The sequence below is a fragment of the Rhinopithecus bieti genome, unplaced genomic scaffold (genome assembly GCF_001698545.2).
Source record: "Rhinopithecus bieti isolate Rb0 unplaced genomic scaffold, ASM169854v2 scaffold_30448, whole genome shotgun sequence".
Classification (NCBI taxonomy): domain Eukaryota; kingdom Metazoa; phylum Chordata; class Mammalia; order Primates; family Cercopithecidae; genus Rhinopithecus; species Rhinopithecus bieti.
The window spans coordinates 10,086-29,728 of record NW_016813223.1 but is presented as its reverse complement, the minus strand read 5'-3'; the positions used below and the strand labels follow the sequence as shown (position 1 = coordinate 29,728).

The 19,643-nt window shown below is 47.3% G+C and overlaps 1 protein-coding gene across 1 annotated transcript; it reads right to left on the bottom strand.

Annotated features, from left to right (window-relative positions):
• Positions 1–3,229: 3,229 nt before the first annotated feature.
• On the bottom strand, positions 3,230–16,398 carry PGLYRP3 (peptidoglycan recognition protein 3). Its single transcript, XM_017847844.1, has 7 exons — positions 16,297–16,398; positions 12,745–12,946; positions 10,602–10,720; positions 9,207–9,359; positions 7,456–7,654; positions 4,173–4,291; positions 3,230–3,502 (listed from the first exon to the last, which is right to left on the bottom strand). Exons 1-7 carry the CDS (start codon positions 16,349–16,351, stop codon positions 3,324–3,326), a joined length of 1,026 nt encoding a protein of 341 aa, XP_017703333.1. The 5' UTR covers positions 16,352–16,398; the 3' UTR covers positions 3,230–3,323.
• Positions 16,399–19,643: the final 3,245 nt, after the last annotated feature.

Below are 19,643 nucleotides of genomic sequence, written 5' to 3'. Positions count from 1 at the left end.
TAAAAGTAGATACTTTGGGAAAACAATAATCCAGACCATGCAGTTTTTGTTTTTTGTTTGTTTTGTTTGTTTTTTTTGAGACAGAGTCTTGCTCTGTCACCCAGGCTGGAGTGCAATGGCGCTATCTCAGCTCACTGCAACCTCCACCTCTCGGGTTCAAGCAATTCTCCTGTCTCCACCTTATGAGTAGGTGGGACTACAAGTACCTGCCACCACGCCTGGTTAATTTTTGTGTTTTTAGTAGAGACGGAGTTTCACCTTTTTGATCAGGCTGGTCTTGAACTCCTGACCTCAGGTGGTCCACCCACCTCGGCCTCCCAAAGTGCTGGGATTACAGGCATGAGCCACCGTGCCCAGCCAATATTGTTGTTTTGAAGACTTCATGAGTGCTGATAGAGATGGGGAGTCTACAGTCTCTTCCAAAGTTCATAAGGGATGGGGGTTGAGGAGGGAGGTTAATGAGTCCCTAAGGCCTGGGAATGGTGTTTAAATCAAAAGGAGGAGACTCTATTTTGGAGGATTGTAAGGAAGGCCAAGAATTATAAGGATACCTTTCTCATGAAACCATTTCTCAGCATCTCAGTCTACCCCTTTGGCTACTTCCTGCATGAGGGAGTGTTAAACTCACCCCTGCTGGGGAAGGTTCCTCTGGGAAACCTGTGCCTACCCCCCACCCTTCCACCAGAAGGGGGCCAGCAGGAGTGTCACTTCTTACTGCAGGAGGAAGACCTTTCACTACACGAGTTCTCCTGGAGCCACCTTCCTCTGATTGTACAAACGGGGCAAGGGTTCTGAGTCTCCCTGGGCTTATGTGACCCTCTAGACAAACCATTCTTCCCCTGCTTACATAACCAGGATGCCATAGGGCAATGACAAATGGACAGAATCAATCTAATGAGATCGGAGGGACCATTTTGAAAGCATAGAGCTGGCCGGTCGCGGTGGCTCATGCCTGTAATCCCAGCACTTTGGGAGGCCGAGGCAGGTGGATCACAAGGTCAGGAGATCGCGACCACCCTGGCTAACATGGTGAAACACCATCTCTACTAAAAATACAAAAAATTAGCCAGGCGTAGTGGCAGGCACCTGTAGTCCCAGCTACTCAAGAGGCTGAGGCAGGAGAATGGCGTGAACCGGGAGGCGGAGTTTGCAGTGAGCCGAGAGTGCGCCACTGCACTCCAACCTGGGCAACACAGCGAGACCCCATATCAAAAAAAAAAAAAAAAAAAAAGCACAGAGCTGTATACAGATTAGGCTGTTAAAGCCTGCCTTGTAAGAGATGTGAAACACTCTAGAAGCAAAGACACAGCATCAGGACTCAAAACATGTATGGGGGAAGAAAGCCCATGTTTCTGGCTCCCCTTCTTCCTAATCCCCCCAACTGACTGACGAACCCTCATCTTGGCCAAGGGTATTCCAAAGGAAACCTGAAAATCTAGTTCAGGCCATGTTGGGAAGTGGAGTCAGACATGGCTCATTATACCCTCCTCCCTTAGGGATTCAGGCACAACTGACCAGCATTAACCTTAAAACAGAGATCTTAAGACTGACCAAACAGACTGTTGCAAAAAGATATCAACATGACAGGTAGCAGGCCCTAAAAGAAATTGAAGTATTTTACCCCAAACTATACTTCTTTGACATATTTTGAAATGGCCCTGAATGCTGTCTCTTGTGGGGAAAATTCCCATTCTATAGAGAATTCTCTTCCCTCTCCAGGTCTTTTCCCTGATCCGGGAGAGAATTGACTAAGAGTCTGGCACCTTTTAGGTCTGATGAGAGCTCTGCAGCCTGCTACCTGGAGGTTTCATGTGCATGATAAACCATGGTCTCCACAACCCCCATCTTAACCCAGACATTCCTTTCTATTGGCTCGAGGTCTTTAGATAATAACTCTTTCAACCAATTGCCAATCAGAAAATCTTTGAATTCACTTATAACTTGAACGCCCTCCCGCCGCCCACCCACCTCCTGCTTGGAGTTGTCCTACCTTTCCAGTGAAAACAATATGCATCTTACATGTATCGATTGATGTCTCATGTCTCCCTAAAATATATAAAACCAAACTGTAGCCTGACCATGTTGGGCACATGTTCTCAGGATCTACTGGGGCTGTGTCACAGGCCATGGTCACTCATATTTGGCTTAGAATAAATCTCTTCAAATATTTTACAGAGTTGGACTCTTTTTGTCAACACCTTCCCTTGTTTCCAGATCAAAACCTGTGAAAACAAGAGCCAGCTCAGGTGCTTCCAGTAAACAGCAATACGTCATCTGGCCCCCATCTGAAAAAAAGGAGCTTCCCTCTGGGCAAGAGGAGCCCAGGTAGGCAGGGCTACAGAGCACCAGGGCTCTGGGCTCTCTCTAAGCCCAACACCCAGCGGGACCCCGCCAGGCAAGGGCAAGTGGCAGGCACTGGGCAGCTTGTGTGGACACAGCCCTGGCCTGACCCTAGGGAAGCACATGCTCCCTGCCTTCAGGGTGCTCTTGGGGGACATGGACGCGGGACCCTAGCAATACAGCCACCATTACAGACAGGCCACCGGAGCCAGCTCTGAGCCTTGGACTGGAAGGGAACAGGAACGGAGAGAATGCTGGTGGGATGGGGACACCATCCAGGACGGCTACCCCAGAGGGGAAGTTCTGAAGCAAATTGGCAAGGTGAACAGGGACCAGGGTCCATTCATTCATTTATTCATCCATTTCTTTAACAAACATCTGCAGAACCTATTAAATTCCAAACACTGCTGAGGAACTGAGGACAGAGATGAATAAAACAGAATTCCTCCCTTGGAGAAACTTACAACCCAGAGGAGAGGACGGACATATCTATAAAAAATTACACCCTTAAGTAAGGGCTGCATCCAAATATGTACCAGTCCATATGTGAGCAGAGAGGAGGGGTGGGCACACTGACCTGGGTCATGGGTGAGGGATGAAGGGTGGGGGCTTCCAGGCAGACAATAGGGAAGGCTCACCAGGCAGACAGAAAGAGAGAGAGAGGACAGGGGTTAGGGAGAGAGAGAGAGAAATGCCACAAGGACCAGCCCATTGTCTTACCCAACTGAGGAGGTAGGTGCCCAGGGGAGAGGTAGGTGAGGAGAGAGGAAGTCTAAACTCAGACCAGGAGGGCTGTGAATGCCCAGCTGCAAGGTTTAGGGGCTCCTGGAGGATGTTGGCAGGAAAGGGCATGACCATTCGAACCTGAGAAAGGATGGGCTGGCAGGGGAGGGGGACACAAGGTGCTGAGCCAGGATGTCTGGTGAGGATTGGAGAGACCCAGCAGGAGAGGGAGGGCAGTCTCAGAGGGAGCGGGGCCTCCTTCAGTGCTTGAAATGAGGCCAGGTGCTGATGATGTTGTACAAAGCCTGCCCAGGGGACATGATGTTGACCACGTCACTGTGGCCCACCAGCAGGTAGTTTGGAGTCAGGTACCCCTCAACCACGGCACACTGGATCAGGTCCTGGGCTGCCTCCAGTGCTGCGGCATTTGGAGGTTTTTCTGCAAAACACATTTTCCCCATTAGTCATTAGGGGCTCAGAGTTTCTTGATTGGGGAAGGGACAAGCACCTAGATTCCAGTTTCTTTCTTCCCCTCGCCCCCACCCCATTCCACCATCACCATAGCCAACACATTTACATAAATTGTGGCAATCAGGCACAAAAAGAAAACAAGGTCACAGCTCTCTCTGATTCCTCCATGCCAGTTTCTTCCAGAAGGTTAAAAAACTGCTCTGGAGGGGAACTGCAGCACAATACACCACTTCTGAGCAGGTATAAAGCAGATACAGCACCACAGAGACGCCCACTGGTTTTCCATAACAGACAGTGGTGCTCCCCAAATTGTTGCCATGACTACCAAGAAAGGAGACCCATTTGCCAACTGAGCGATAAAAGCACTGAAGTTTCTAAAAGACTTTTCCCCCCTTGCTCCATGTTTGCCTTGGATATAGAGCAAGGTGGAGCTGGGCATGGGGATGGGTGGATTTGGGGGTAAATGCTCTGTCTGAAAGGGGATCTTGGTGACGTTCTGTATTAAGAGTCCACTTTAAAGCTAAACTGTTCCACTCACACTGCCAGGCACTACATGATGCCTTTCCCACCATGCTTCCCAGACATGCCGCCTGGTCCCTCAGCCCCCAGCACCCCTCTACCCCATGCTCACCCCTTACCTACAAAGTAGCCGATGAAGGCAATTCCTAGGGCAATATCATTGAATCCATAAGTGTGAGAGCCTTGGACGTGCCATCCAACCCCTTCGTACACGCCACCATCCTGGCCCACCAGGAAGCTTAAGTCAGGAAAAGAAAATGAAGACAGTTACTCTGGGAAACAGAATTTAAATACTTCATTCACTCCTTCAACCATTCACTCATTCTTTCATCCATTCACCGGATATTGACTGGAGATCTCTTATGTGCCAATGTGGACAAGGACAGAAACCAAAACAAAACAAAAAAAAACACCACAATCCACTTCAACCTGGCCTTTGTTCCCACCACACCACCAAATCTGACCCCTCCAAGGTGAGCAGTGGCTTCCTGGCGCTCAGTACAATGGACACTTTTTTTACTTCTGGACTACACTGACCCTGTTGACCACTCTCTTAAAATGTTCCCTTCCCTGGACTTCCACAGTCACACCCTTCCACAACCATGACTCACTCCACCCTTCCCCTGCTGCTCTCTCAGGCCCCTCTGCCACCCCCCTTCCCTTCCTCAAACATGGTGCTCCTCTGCACTTTAGTCTAGGCCATTCTCTCACTCAACGCATTCACCCTGGACAATCATTGCCACAGCTTCAAGAACTACCTGTAAAAACAGTACAAGCGAACTCACCTTCTTCTAAAATTTCTCCAGCTAGAAAATTGGACAACACTCTGAATGCCTTCTAGCCCCTCACTCAGTCCACCTGGTCACCAATCATGGCTTGTCAGTTGTGTCTCCTACACAACTTCTAAATTCCTCCACTTCTTTCTAGACCAACTGCCATGGTCCCACTCCAAGTCACTGGATCACTGCAATAGCTTCCTGCCCAGAGTTTTGCCTCCTTCCAATCCATTCTTAAAGTAGCACCCAGAGTGATTTTTCTAAAATACAAATCCTATCATAGGGCATGACCGCCCAAATAGTCTGCAGCTACCTTTCAAATAAAGTCAGTCTCTCTGAGTCCGCTGTGAGGCCCTCTGCAATGTGGCCCCCGCAGGCACTCCCACCCTTACTGCTCACCACTCCACTCTTTCAAATCTATTTGTAACCCTGGGCCCTGGCAAATGCTGTTCCTCCTCACCCAGACACTTCCTCCTTCTTTGCCTGAATAAACCCCACTCCTTATCCTTGTCCTAATGAAGATACTCCTCCCTCTAGAAGCTGTTCTCAGACCCCAATCACTCCCCGCAAAGCCTTGATTAGAGGCTCATCCTATACATTATCCTGTTCTGCATCCATCACAGTGCTCAACACTTTGACTTGTAGTTACTTGTTAGCCCTCCTTCTCTCATGTCTATCAGTGAAAGTTGTCAGAATCAAAACGGAGTCACTTGTGTCAAACTCTAACAAAAATAAATAAAGCCAGGAGGTTGAGAACGGTGGACCCTCATGCACACAAGCCTACAATAAGAACTAGCGCAAAGACTCTCTGAAGGACTCTTATGCACACAAGCCTGTAACAAGAGCTTTTGCCAAAAAACTTTCGAAACTGCAGCTTGTTACTAGCCCAACACACTGTCTCCACTAACGAACTGGTGTCACCTCCTGCCTCCTGTGATAAGTGCCAGCGTTCTCCAGTGTTCCCTTTATTTCAAAACAAATGATGTATACTTTTCCCTTTTGCCTTTAAAAGCTTCCTCTAGCCTGAACCTCTTTGGATATGCCTATGGTTCCTGTAGCATGCATATCCCAGATTTGCAAATTCCCTGTGTACTCCCAAACAAACTACTTATCTTTATTCTCTTGCTTTTGTTTTTGTTTTTGTTTTTGAGACAGGGTCTCACTCTGTTGCTCAGGCCGAAGGGCAGTGGCACAACCATGACTCACTACAGCCTCAAACTACTAGGCTCAAGCAATCCTCCTGTTTCAGCCTTCCAAGTAGCTGGGACTGACTACAGCTATACATGCCACCACACCCAGCTAATTATTTTATTTTTTTGAAGAAATGGGGGTCTCCTTATGTTGCTCAGGCTGGTCTCAAACTCCTGACCTCAAGCAATCCTTCCGTCTCGGCCTCCTAAAGTGCTGAGATTCTAGGCATGAGCCACCATGCCTGGCCAAATGCATCATCTTTGGAGAATCTCTTTCTGTGTGTTGTTAGATTGACATATCTTGTCTAGCACCAGGCATATAGTAGCTATCCAATAACTATTGATTAAAAAGCTAGAAAATAATGTGTGAGTGGATGCTTTGTCCTGATTACAGTCCACATCAGGGTTACAGATGACATATCATGAGGCTGGAGCAGAAGGATATTGCAACAGGTTTTGAAAAGTCAAGGAATGGGGATTGAGTCTCTAAAGACTAAGTGAAAGAGGAGAACAAACATTCCCTCAACTTCTGGCATTTTCGATGTGGAATTTCCAGATTTATAGTCAATTTCCTGTTACCTATGCTAAATAACCATAGAAAGCCTTTGGAAAATCCCGCAAAGTGAAGCAAGAGTTCCCTCCTGCTTGCAAAGGCTGCTTTTAAAACAGGAGTTAAAAGGAGAGACAGTAGGCCCAGAACAATACATTTGCAAAAGCACGTCTACCTGAGACTTTGTAGGATTTGTTGTGATTAAGTCACAGATGAATAATTGAAATACATTCTACTCTAGCCCTAAATCTTTCCTATGAAAATTCCAAGACATTTTCCAAATAGCTTCTTCTACCCCATTAGTTTAATGTGTTTCTTTATTACAGACCTGGCATTAAAGGTACCAAAAGAGAATGTTTTGATCTCACCTCCTGTATTCAAACAGATAAAGTATTGTCCCTATTGTAGAGATGAGACAAAAGAGGCCCAGAGAGGTCACAAGTTCCTACACCTATAAAATGAGGTAAGTAACACTGGAAGAATAGCAGGATTCTAATATCAGAGAGAGTAAGTTTGGAGCTGGGCAGACTGAAGTAGTAGTGAGCAAGGCCTTTGTCTCTGACAGGTTAGAAGGGATTGCATTAAAAAGGTATAACCCTTCATGGCCTTCCCTGAGGATATCACAGTCTTGCTTTATCACTAGGCTTCTAATGCCTTCTTTTCAGAATCTTCCCAACCACTTCTAGAGATACGTCTAAGCAAGATAACTGACCATTAGCTATGCTCTGAGTGATCCTCAGCCCAGTCTTGCAAAAATAAAATATGATGCCTCATGGAAAGCACCCAGTCCTAAGGAGAGCCTCAGGAAACATCAATTCCCTCCCGTAGTCTTCCTTCCTACAATTCTGAAGAAAAAGAGGGTTGTCTTGGCATTGATCCCACTTACTGATATCCAATGTCACAAAAGTTCCGTGTGTCCATGTGAAAGGACTGTATATTTCGGACGACAGTCTGGCAGTCTGTGGATACAGTGCAGCTTGTGCCAGCGGTGTGGATGATGATGACGTATTTGGCTGGGAGGTTCATTTTAGGGCAGTGTGTCTCTCTGGCTTCCCAAACAGATCGTTTGATGATGATGGGGCAAACTGTGGTAAGATGAAAAGTCAAGGGAATAAGAATTTGGTTTCGCCTCCCTGTGAGCAATCACTCAACTCCAGATTGAATGATTCCTCAGCCTCTCCCAGGCCTCCAGCACCCACAGGCACATTCTAATGTAAGATCGGCTGTGGGATCCTGGGGAAGTCTAGATGGGGGGTTTCTGAGTCAGATGGCTGGAGCCAAGGGGCTGAGGCAAAAATCTACAGGCCTGATACCTATAGAAATCAGTGTATAGCCGGGCGTGGTGGCTCAAGCCTGTAATCCCAGCGCTTTGGGAGGCCGAGACGGGCGGATCACAAGGTCAGGAGATCGAGACCATCCTGGCTAACACTGTGAAACCCCGTCTCTACTAAAAAATACAAAAAACTAGCCGGGCGAGGTGGCGGGCGCCTGTAGTCCCAGCTACTTGGGAGGCTGAGGCAGGAGAATGGCGTAAACCCGGGAGGCGGAGCTTGCAGTGAGCTGAGATCCGGCCACTGCACTCCAGCCCAGGCGATAGAGCGAGACTCCGTCTCAAAAAAAAAAAAAGAAAGAAAGAAATTAGTGTATAAGCAGAAGGCAGAGGACTGTGGGTTATACAGAGCCATGGTCATTGTCTTCAAAAGACCGTGCATTGCAAATACATATGCAAGTATGTGTGCTTATGTATGAGGGCCACTACACGGAAAGTCAGTGGACTCTCTGAACTGATCACATGTATTTGGAAAAAACTTAAAATCTAGAAAGAACTGTACAAATATTAAGGAATTATCATTATTGAAGATAGTGCCTGTCCAAAAGCAAGAAATATTTTGTTTAGAGATTCACAATTTTAAAAAGCTAATCCTAAAAATATCACTGATCCCAAGAAAAGGTCCACACTAGCAGAAGTGCTTATTAATTTGACTGGTTTTAGGTTGCTGCTTATTCGCTTCAAAACAATGCATTACTTTCATTACTCAGCTTTTTGTTATATGCACTCTGATGTCAGCAGCATCATCTGTGAGCATGAGCTTTTCTCCGGGCTGTGGCCATGCTGTGGCCAGGGCAGGTTTTTGCATTTAGAAAGGTATGTAAGTTTATGTATGTCTTCATGTCACCACATAATAGACACAAATGTGTATACGTGTTAATCCCACTGCATTCCCACTCTACTTTTTCTCCATAGCCTTTACGCCATCTAACATCATATATATTTATTTGTTATTTTGTTCATTTTCTGTCATTTCTCACTGAAGGGCAAGCTTCCTGAAGGTGAAGAGTTTCATCTGTTTTGTTCACAGCTGTATGCTCAGTACTTAGAACAGTGCCTGCTATGCAGTAAATATTTGTTGATTGAGTGGAAATCTGTGTACATATGTCTTTGTTTTAAGAATAAGTCCATGGCTATATCATTCTGATGGGATGGAGAGGAGGCCAGGAAAATGCCCTGTCAGAATTTTCCAGATCTCAAAGTAGGCCTAAGATATTCTTGGTCCCAGAATCCCAATGGGTTCTAGCAGTCCCAAACATAGCTGGGTAGTGACAAGGAGGAGGGAGACATGTCATGGAGGGTCTTACCTTTCCTGGGCATCACTGGGTGTTGAGGGTCCAGGCAAGTCTCTTCTTTCAGAAGAAGTGGCTGAATATACCTGGGCGAGAGGTGACCCTTCTGGATGGCATAGGAGATCAGACCCTCTGCAGCTGATAAAGCAGCAGGGCTGGGACTGCTGCCTTAAAGAGGAGGACAGGGAGCACAGAAATGTAAGAAACTTCACCTGGACCACATACCTGAAGGAAGGATGATATGACCACTTGAGCTTGAATAACTGGATTGGAAGAGAGGAAACTGATTCAGTTGCCAGAACAGAGGGCCTAAGAGGCAAGAAATGACCTAGATCTCTCAGCAGCCAAGGCTGACAACTTCTTCCAAGAGTCAAGCTAAGACTTTATCCACTCCATCTCTAGGCAGAAGACCTGGAAGGCAGTGAAGGATACATGCAGAGGGAGGCCCACCTGACCAAGTCAGGTGTGTACTAGCACAGGAGAAAAGACAACCAGAATTTACTCATAGCTCCCTTGATGAGGTATGCAGTAGGCTCTTTATATCTGTTAACTCATAATTCTCACAGAAAACCTCTGAGAGAAATGCTGTTACCTAGCCCCAGCTGTCAAAAGAGGATGCTGGCAGGTGCTGGTTCTGTTCATATTATTTCTCAACTCTATCCCTGTTCTGTGCTTTTCTCTGTTTTTCTAGGGGCTAGAAGCCTGCAAATTATAGCTCCAGGCCGGGCGTGGTGGCTCACACCTGTAATCCCAGCACTTTGGGAGGCCGAGGCAGGCGGATCACGAGATTAGGAGATCGAGACCATCCTAGCTAACATGGTGAAACTTCGTCTCTACTAAAAATGCAAAAAATTAGCTGGGCGTGGTGGCGGGTGCCTGTAGTCTCAGCTACTTGGGAGACTGAGGCAGGAGAATGGTATGAACCCAGGAGGCAGAGCTTGCAGTGAGCGAGATCGCGCCACTGCACTCCAGCCTGGGCGACTGAGCGAGACTCTGTCTCAAAAAAAAAAAAAAAAATTATAGCTCCAGATTTCCTTGACTGCTGCCTTCTGGTCAGTTTCTACCAATGGAAGAAACTGGAAGAGATGAGCCATGCTTCTCTGCCTGAGGCAGTCACAGCATCTATGTCAGACAACCTCAGACTTTACAAGTGATGGCGATAACTGTGAGCTCAAGCAATGCCCATGCTGGCTTCGGCAATATCACAGGAGTACAGACCAGTAAAGAGAAGCAGAGGACAAAAAGTAGGCATGTCACAGAATTCAAAGGAGAAAGGAACTTCAAGAGAAGGGCAATCATCAGATAAGGTAAGCATGATGTAGGGTGAAAAGATGAATATTGAGCCTTGGGAGTGGAGGAAGAGAGTGTACACAACTCTCCAGCACAGGGTCCGCAGGGAGTGACCGTTACCTATCTTATTGCCAAAGAAGGCGATGCCCAGGGAGATGTTGTTATAGCCCTCGGTGTGCAAGCCTTGGATGTTCCAGCCAACACCTTCATACACCCTGCCATCATCCCCAACCAGGAAGCTGACAAGAAGGAAATAATGGGTTTATTGGCAAATCCCCATAAATGAGAACCTCTCACTGATCCTCAAAAGGAAAAGGGATTCTGGAGGCTCATAAACAAGTACTATGTTCCAATAACATAACAATGGGAGGTGCAGAATAACCAGTTTTAGACCTCCAAGAGACATGGGAATATATTTTAATTTTTGTTGTGATTTAGCTTACATGTGTTTTCCAGAACCTCACTTTAAAAATACTCATTTTGTTCAAAGTGGAATAGGACTGTGTGACACGCAAGGACCTAAGGACATTAGTCCAACACTGTTCAAGAGCTTAAGGATTAATACATCATATTTTTAAATTAAGGGACCAAGCACTTGAACATTCTCTATAACAATTATGCCATATTCAATAGTTCCTTTTGTATTGATGTTTTTCTTCAGATTCCCTTTAGGAATTTCCTTAAGCTTTTCTTTACCATAGAAATTTGTTTAGAACGTTCCTTTTTAACATTTATTTTTTAACTCAAATACATTTTTTATTCTACTTCTTTTATTCCTGCCTCTTTATAATTTCTCTCCTCCACTTTCCAATCAGTCTTCAGAATTGATGTTTTCACAACTTTGCCATGTTCATATTTTAATAGAACATGAGTTTCCACAGCAAACTGAACACAGAAAGAACACCTCCCTGAGGTCAAGGAAAGACTCTGGACTGAGTCAGACCGACTGTCCACCCTACACCGATGTTGACCTGAGGAATGGGTGTAGAGTCTCGTGTGTCCACCCCTTCCCCGGCTTTGCTGTCAGTACTTTCACAGTTTCCTTGGTCACTCCTACAGCAGCCTGTGGTTAGTCTGGTGTGAACAGTCCCTGACAGCTACTGTCAGCTACATTGCAAAAACTGGAGATTGTCAAATGGTCACTGCAGAAACCTAACTTAGAGATGCAGTGGCTGAAATAACTTAGGAATACAGTGACCAAACCAGACAATGCAGCAGCGACAGCAGCAGGATGGTAGAGGTGCTGGTGGCAGGGGCAACAGGTGAGTCGTGGTTGACACGGCACACATGGTGGGCAGACAGGGAAGACCCAGCCATCCCAGGGGTGCTGGGGGCCACAACCAGGGCCTGCAGCTGCTCTTATTTATTTGTGATTATAAATAAATAAATAAATAAATAAATAAATAAATAAATAAACTAACTTAGATTTTCCTTTCCAAAATGGATAATTCAGAAATTATTTATGTTTGTCTTTAGAGTTCTGTGGGGGACAGCCCCATTCCCACTCTCTCTTTCCCTCTCCTTCTACATGTGTCTCCTCATTCCTGAGGCTAAGGGAGAAAAGGTTCTGGGCTTCCACTGATGGTCCCCAGAGCAGATACTCAATGCACAGTGCACAGCTCCTTCATGCCCTCCCTTGTTTTCTCATGGGGCTCTCCTCCCTGCCATTCCCAACCCCCGCTCTCTCCCGTGGGGTCACCAAACTCGCTGTCAGAGTGGCCCTTCAGGGTAACGAGTGAGACACTGCTTCCCAGGTGCGAGTCCCTGTGAGGTGGGGAGGAGCGGGGGCTGCACTGGCAGGCACCCTGACACAGCTCTGGGTACATGCTTCCTCGCTCTGAGCAGAGATTTTAATTTCCCTGAACCGTGGCTTTCTCACCCATGAAATAAGGGTAGGAACCCATTTCTCAGAGTAGCTGGGAGGGCCAAATTGGGTGATATTTGTGAATCGTTACCTCTGTAAACTGTAACGTTTCATGAGTTCCAAGGGCTCAGTTAAAACTGCAGTTGTTACATAACCTTCCTTGCTTTTTCACAGGAGCGCCAGAATCGAAAGCCACTTCAATAAGTGGCTTAGAGTCATCCCTCTTACAATCCCCGGAAGATTCGGATTTTGTTTGATTTCCCTTTTACCATTTTTATTCATTACAAAAGCAACATAAATGAAGCCCAGAAAATAAGAGACACAGAGAAGGGGAAGTGGGAAGCACCCCAAGAGGGGTGACTTTGGATGCGGTCCTCGGGGACTTGGCTAACCTCTTACTTGTATGCCACGTCGCACCAGCCTATGGTGTAGATGGAATGGGACTGCAACCCCCGCAGCATCTGGTTGCAAATGCTCTGCTCCTGGCACTGCATCCCTGGGAGCTGGTCTGTGATGATGTAGGCCACAGGCAGGGTCAGCAGGGCCCTGCAGGCCAGCGGTCTTGCCCCCCACTCCTTGCGGGAGACGACAGTGGGAGTATCTGTAGCGAAGACCACAGAATGTCACATGGCAGGCCCTGCCCGTCTTCCCCCAACAGGTCGTCCATGTGCCGTGACCTCTCACACTCAGGCCTGGCCTGCCCTGCGCATGGGAGACACCCTGGGGTGCCCTTCACCCCCACAGCCCCCTCCTCTCCACTGTGGCTGAACCACTGCCCAGACACACGCAGCACTCAGCCTGGGAAAGTCGTGCCACCTTGTTCCCAGACTATCTCTCCTTGTCTTTCCCTGAAGGGCAAATCCCATCCCTTACTGCCCCCTGGCCTACATGCTCCCCTCCTTCAGAAAGCACCCCAGGCAACCCCGTCGCCCACCCTGGGGCTCTGAGCTGCCTCCTTAGCCAGGAAGCCTGAGGATGTATTTTCCTCACTGGCGTTTGCCCCGGTCACAACTGTGTCTCTTGTCTTCCCCTCCCCTAAGAACTGTGACTCTCTGAAGGAAGCTCTATCAGTCTCCTCAACAAGGGGCTGCAGAGCTCACAGGAGGCTCCATGAACACGGGGTCTGCGCCTCTTTCTTCCAGGTGAACACTCCCTAGTGGCAGGGCTGTGAGATCCCGCCCACGGCTGCAGGCTACCTGAGGGCTCCCTTTCTCCATCCTCATCATAGGAGCCCCAGGAGCACTCTGAGGGACAGTTGAGACACTGTCATGCTGGAGCTGAGAGTGGAAGACATGTCTTTTCCTCTTTAGGTTTTTTCTCCCTCTCTCTCTCTCTTTTTTTTTTTTTTTTTTTTTTGAGATGGAGTCTCGCTCCCTAGTACAGGCTGCAGTGCAGTGGTGCAATCTCGGCTCACTGCAGCCTCCACCTCCCAGATTCAAGCGATTCTCTTGCTTCAGCCTCCTTAGTAACTGGAATTACAGGCGCATGCCATCATGGCTGGCTACTTTTTTGTATTTTTAGTAGAGACGAGGTTTCACAGTGTTAGCCAGAATGGTCTCGATCTCCTGACCTCATGATCCACCCTCCTCGGTCTCCCAAAGTGCTGGGATTATAGGCGAGAGCCACCACACTCAGCCTCCTTCTCTCTTTTTTCATCTGGGTTTCTCTTCTTTTTCTCTCCTTAGGCTGAGGAACTCCCCTTTGCCTAAGGACTCAGGATGATCCAAGGGAGTGGTTGGAGATGAACATCTTGGGATTCCTCCCCATCCCATTCACTCTTAGTCCAGACATTATCAAGTCCTGAGAAACATTTCTGACCACTTAAGAAGCCCCAGGCAATCTTCAAACCGCCTCACCATTGGGACCCTTGTGAATGAACTGTGAGATCCTGACAAACAGGTCCATAAGCCTCTGGGACAAGCCTCTAACTTGGGTCTCATTCCAGGAGAACTGTGGAAAATCCCCTGCAAGAGAGCGCTGGTGCATTGGTGGACTCCTTGGAGTGCACATGGCCAGCAAGTTCAGAGGCTGAGCCAGACATCCCACTCCGCAGTGCATAACCTCTCCTCCTCCCCAGGTCACCTAATGCCCTCTAGGGAGCACACAGAGGAGAACCACAGAAGTCTCTGGCCTCGGACTGACTCTGCCTTCCATATCTTCCCGGAGAGGCCTTTTTCCTCCCACCTCCTCCAGCCTCCCTCCATTCCAGGAGCACTGCAGTCTCGCCTGCTGCCTTATCTGGGCAGTGCCACCTTTCCTGGTTCACCTGGAGACCTACTAATCAAACCATGGGTGCCCAGCACAGTGTCACATACCAAGATGGTTTGACATGTTGAGCTAACACACATGTCTTAATCACCTATTGGTGCCAGACAAGGTTCTTGAAACAGAAATATACAGATCATTGTGACTGCCTTCAAAAACTAGATGTTTCAGAGATGCTTTACTGTGGATTAGCCACTGCCAGCCTGTCCTTATCCCCCACTGCTCCCATTCAGTACAAGGGATCCTGGGAGCAGTGGCCAGTGGCAGCAGTGACATTGTCACCAGCCCCACCTCCCACAGACCAGCCCTGTGATTACAAAGCATGTCTAAGGACGCTATCAGAATTGTGGCTTAAAACAACTTCGTGAGTTAAGCAAAGCAACTATGCTCTCTATACAAAAGGGAAACCAAGTCTTAGGAAAGTTAGGTAACTTGTCTAACATAGCAGAGGTTTTAAGTGTAGATTTAGATTCCAATCAGACTCTCTGACCCCGAAGCCCGTGTTCATAACAACTGTACTCTTCAGCCTCCCCAAAGTTGTCAGATGAACTTGGGTTAGTCACTGCCACAATGTGACCTGTTTCTCTTCCTACAAGACAAAGTCATCGAGGGTCTCCACCATGGTTCTGGGATTCTGTCTTTCTGTGAAATCAAGAGCAAATACATGACCAGGACACCAAGGCCAAGGTGTGCTAGAGAGACTGCTGAGGACAGGAGCCCACCTCAGCAGGCAGAGGGCCTGAGCTGGGCTGTGAAGGGGACACAGAGGACTGGGGAGGGGGGAAGGCGGAGCCTGGAGAGGACACTTTGCAAATGAAACCTAGAGGACTCTCAGAGTGGAAAAGCAGCCTGCAGGCCAGCACTGACACTTGGCAGGCAGGACAGGGGCAGGGCAGGAACCAGGAGACAGGGATGAGGACCACACACAACTCCCCGTCTTGCTTGGGCAAGTTAATTTCCCCATCAGAGCCTCAGCTTCTCCCTGGCCTGTGAGTTTCTCTAGCACTAACTCCAGGTAATCCCATTAAATTTGCTATCTGAGTAGCAGAGGACAGAAAGAAAGCTATATTACGTTATTTCTTCAGAAGGGGGTCTGCGTATGTAAGACAAACTGAAAAACATGTCATATTTAAGAATCACCAAGCTCACTTTCATTTTAATTCAACAGCATTTGTTTATTGAACATTGCTATGTGTCTACTGTTACGTATAAAATGATAAGAAATCTTCTTAATCTAGAGAAAGGGCATTGCTACTCTTGGGGAATTTGCTTTTGTTTAGAAATATAGACCCAAGTGCTGGGTTTAACTATGATTGGTATAATAATGATGGTGATAAAAATTAAATCATAGCTACAAATTACCCAGCACTTACTACTTGTGCTAAATGGTGCGCACTTGTGAACTAATTTAATCCTCAAAAACAACCCTAAGAAATGAGCAGTATTATCCTTTTATCATGGGAACAAATAAGAGTCAAAGAAATTGCATAACTTGTTGAAGACCATAACAAAGGGCAGGCAAGGATTTGAACAAAAATCGTAAACTCTAGAACAGGGCTCCAAATTGCAAATCTACACTATCCACTAGCAAAGGGAAAGCACTTGGATGGGTTTCTGTTATTAAACTTGAGAACAGTTTTCTCTTGCTCATCAAAAGCACTTCTGATACAAGTAAAGAAAACTTACCCCAAGCCTGGAGACCCAGAATGGAGAAGGCAAGAAGCCACGGTAGCATCCACATGTGGTCCCAGGACTCTGACCAGGAGAGTGTGAACAGTGGCCCTGGAAGAGAGGCTAACACTTAACACAACCATGCTAACTCTGCAAGTGGAGCACCCACCTACTATGTGGCATCACTGACTGCCTCCCCTACCATCCTGTGGCTTCCTGAGGGCCAGCACCTGGCTCAGGCTTCTCAGGACCCCTTGAACACATCAGGTGCCCAATAAATGTCAGGACACTAATGCCTATGTCTAGCCACCCCACTCCCCATCCACTTCCTGTTGCCCTGGGCAACTCCTGGTTCCTCACAGAAGCCCAGTGCCTGATCTTAGGCCTTTCAGGGTAGAAAATAACAATTTCTAAAATCCTCGAGGTAGCTGTTATGAAAAAACCCTGTGTATGTATTTTCATATCTAGTGGTGCAATTTCATATTTAATCCCATTTTTATAGGCAAGAACATTGAGGCTCAGATGGAGTGAACTACAAGCAGAAGCAGGCTTGGCTTTGCCCCCTGCACCATTTGACAGTCTCAGGTACGTAAAGTCATTCAATTCAGTCCTCTACTCTGCAAAGATCCCTGACAGATGCTTGACTAACCTCTTCTTTAGTGAGAATCATAATAACAGCTACCACTTACTGACTGCATTCTGTGTTCCGAGGTTTTTACTGAGGACTCCATGGATATTCACTAAGTAGTCTCACAATGACCTATGAGACCCGCACTTATCATCAGAACACTGGGCCTCAGAGAGTTTGAGTCACTTGTTCTAAGTTTCCCAGCTAATAGGGTCAGAGCCAGATTCATACCCAGGTCTGTCTGACTCCAGAGCCTCTGCCTGAAACTTCACAACCTGCTTGAGATTCTGATGATGGACGTCCTCAACGTGGGCCCGAGGTTGAACTATAGGATCACTATAGTCTTTTCCAGCTCCAGGAATCTTTCCTGCTCTTTCAGGTTGAAGTGAATTGCTTACTCATCCTCGGTCAGACTGAAACTTTAGCTCTATGAGCTACCACCCAAAACATCAACTTTCCCCCCAATTTTCCTACTGAGAAACTATAAAGTGGAGTGTGAAACCAAATGGGATAGATCATTGCCATTCAGGGTTTTTAAACTGCAATCAGTAGTCCCCAGATGGAAAATTTTTAAAACCACATCTTAAGAGTAGAGCATGTAGAAGCTTCCTGGGTCAGGACAAGCAACCACTTAGCAGATAACACCCAGGATTCCACTCATTCAGGAAAACTGCAGTGAAGACAAAATGAGCCAGTTACAAATGAGGCAGGCACCTAATAAATATGAGGGAAAATGTTCAGCCTCCCTTGTTAGTTAAATGAGAGGTAAGGATTCACTTTCCCAAGATTGAAGCCCTGTTAGGAGTTGGTCTCCTGCAAAGTTTCTGGAAGCCACTATCAATTCTGGTTTGGACCCTGGTCATTTAATCATGGTGCTTCCACAACCATGTAATGTCAGTATGGCAAATCCTGCCCCAAGCTTGTCATATCATACATCCAAAATATCAAGGCTTCAGCCCAGTCCCTGACCTTGCCAGAGACAGAACTGATAGTGTCTCCAGTTCGCACCATGAACTGCAAGCACTAAGATGGCAGGATAAGCTAGAGCCAAGGATTTACCACCTTGGTTCACATTGTTGTGCATCCTATATACTTAAAGAAACGTTAGAGCAGGAGACAAGTGAGACATAATAGATAAGAATTTAGGGCTCTACAGAAAGGGAATAAATTGGGTAGAGGTAACCCCAGAACCCACAGCCTTGCCAAGAAAGATCCAGGAATGATGAAACCAAACTCATTTAGAAGAATTTAGAATAAAGAAACTTTTCTTATTTGGAGAAAGAGTTCCACAAGGGAGATCAGGAGAACTTTCCCTACCATGTACACATTTTAACCCTATAGACTTCACTCCCGTTGCTGGAAGAGGGCTTCTAAAGAAACAGACTCACACTCAAACTCACAGATACCTGTAGGTTCTGTGCTGTCCCAGCCCAGCAGGTCAGGGTGCAGTCGGCTCGCCCCTGATTGGCCAGCAGCTCCTTCCCTTCAAGACTTGGCCTCCAGGCCCTGCCCTTCTTCTCCAGCTGGTGCCTCCTCCGGCCTTCACTCTCCCTGGCGCTAGAGGGCACTCCCTCCCTGGGAATGGAGCACTTGGGCTCTGGCTTCCCAAAGAGGAGAACCCAAGATCCCTAACAAAAGATGGAAGAGGAGAGAAAGGCAGAGGGCTAAGGCTCCAAGCCAGCTCCGTTTACAGCACCCAGAGAAACTTAAGTGGGAACAGACTCAGCCTGAAAGCACCTGGGGACCCGCCCTGTGAATAAGCCCAGGTAGCTCCTCCCTGGGAAAGGGCATGATTGCCCAACACTCCCTGAGTTCCTTCCTCATCCCCAGCCCTTGTGCCTTGTAGACCTGGGGTCCCGGGGGTTGTGTCCCTGACATCTGGGAACTTCTTACCAATGAAGATCTATCTGTTCCAGTTTCCACTGGAGTCACCAGCAGGGGCAGGAGAAAGGGACAGAAATGGAAAGGCACATTCCCAGGAGGCAGCTAGCCACTTATTCTCACCCCATAGCTATCATGCCCATTCATCCACCACCACATCTCAACTTCAAACTCTTCACCTGAAACAAATCAAGGCTCTCCTCTCCTCACCCATTCCTAACAGTGGCCCTCAATCCTCAACTCCAGTCTCCAAGAATCGCTATCTCTTCTCTGAAGCAGTTGATACATAAGACTTTCCAGTCAGGCTCAGCCAAGGGTACCTGAGCTGCAGCCCCCTGGATGGGGAATGCTCAGGCCAGAGGTCTTGGAAAGTACCATTCTCTCTTGAGAAGATACTTGGGTATCCACTCTGTTCTATATACTGATCAGCCCAAACCACACTTCAGGGACAAAAGCTGGGGAGACCTCTGCTAGACCCCACACCTCATATGGCTGCCAGCATCTGAGGGAGACATGCTGAGTGAGCTCCATTTTCCATAGGGTGGGGAATCTTGGGTGAGGACCTCAGAGACAGACATCTAGCAAGGGGACCAGGAATTATAGTTGGCGACAATGACAGACACTACCTTATAAGTCTGAAATTTTTATTTATGACTTTGGATCTTTTGCAATCATGATTAGGTCCTTAAAATGATAATGGTTTATCTTTAGAACAGCACATTAGGGAGAACTGAGGAGACTGTCTCACTCTGAAGACCAGACATGGAAGAGAAGAAACCCAAGTGATAAAGTGGGCAGTGGCAGCCCACAAAGGGAAAAGAAAATGGGTAGGATCCTGCAGTCCCCAACTAGA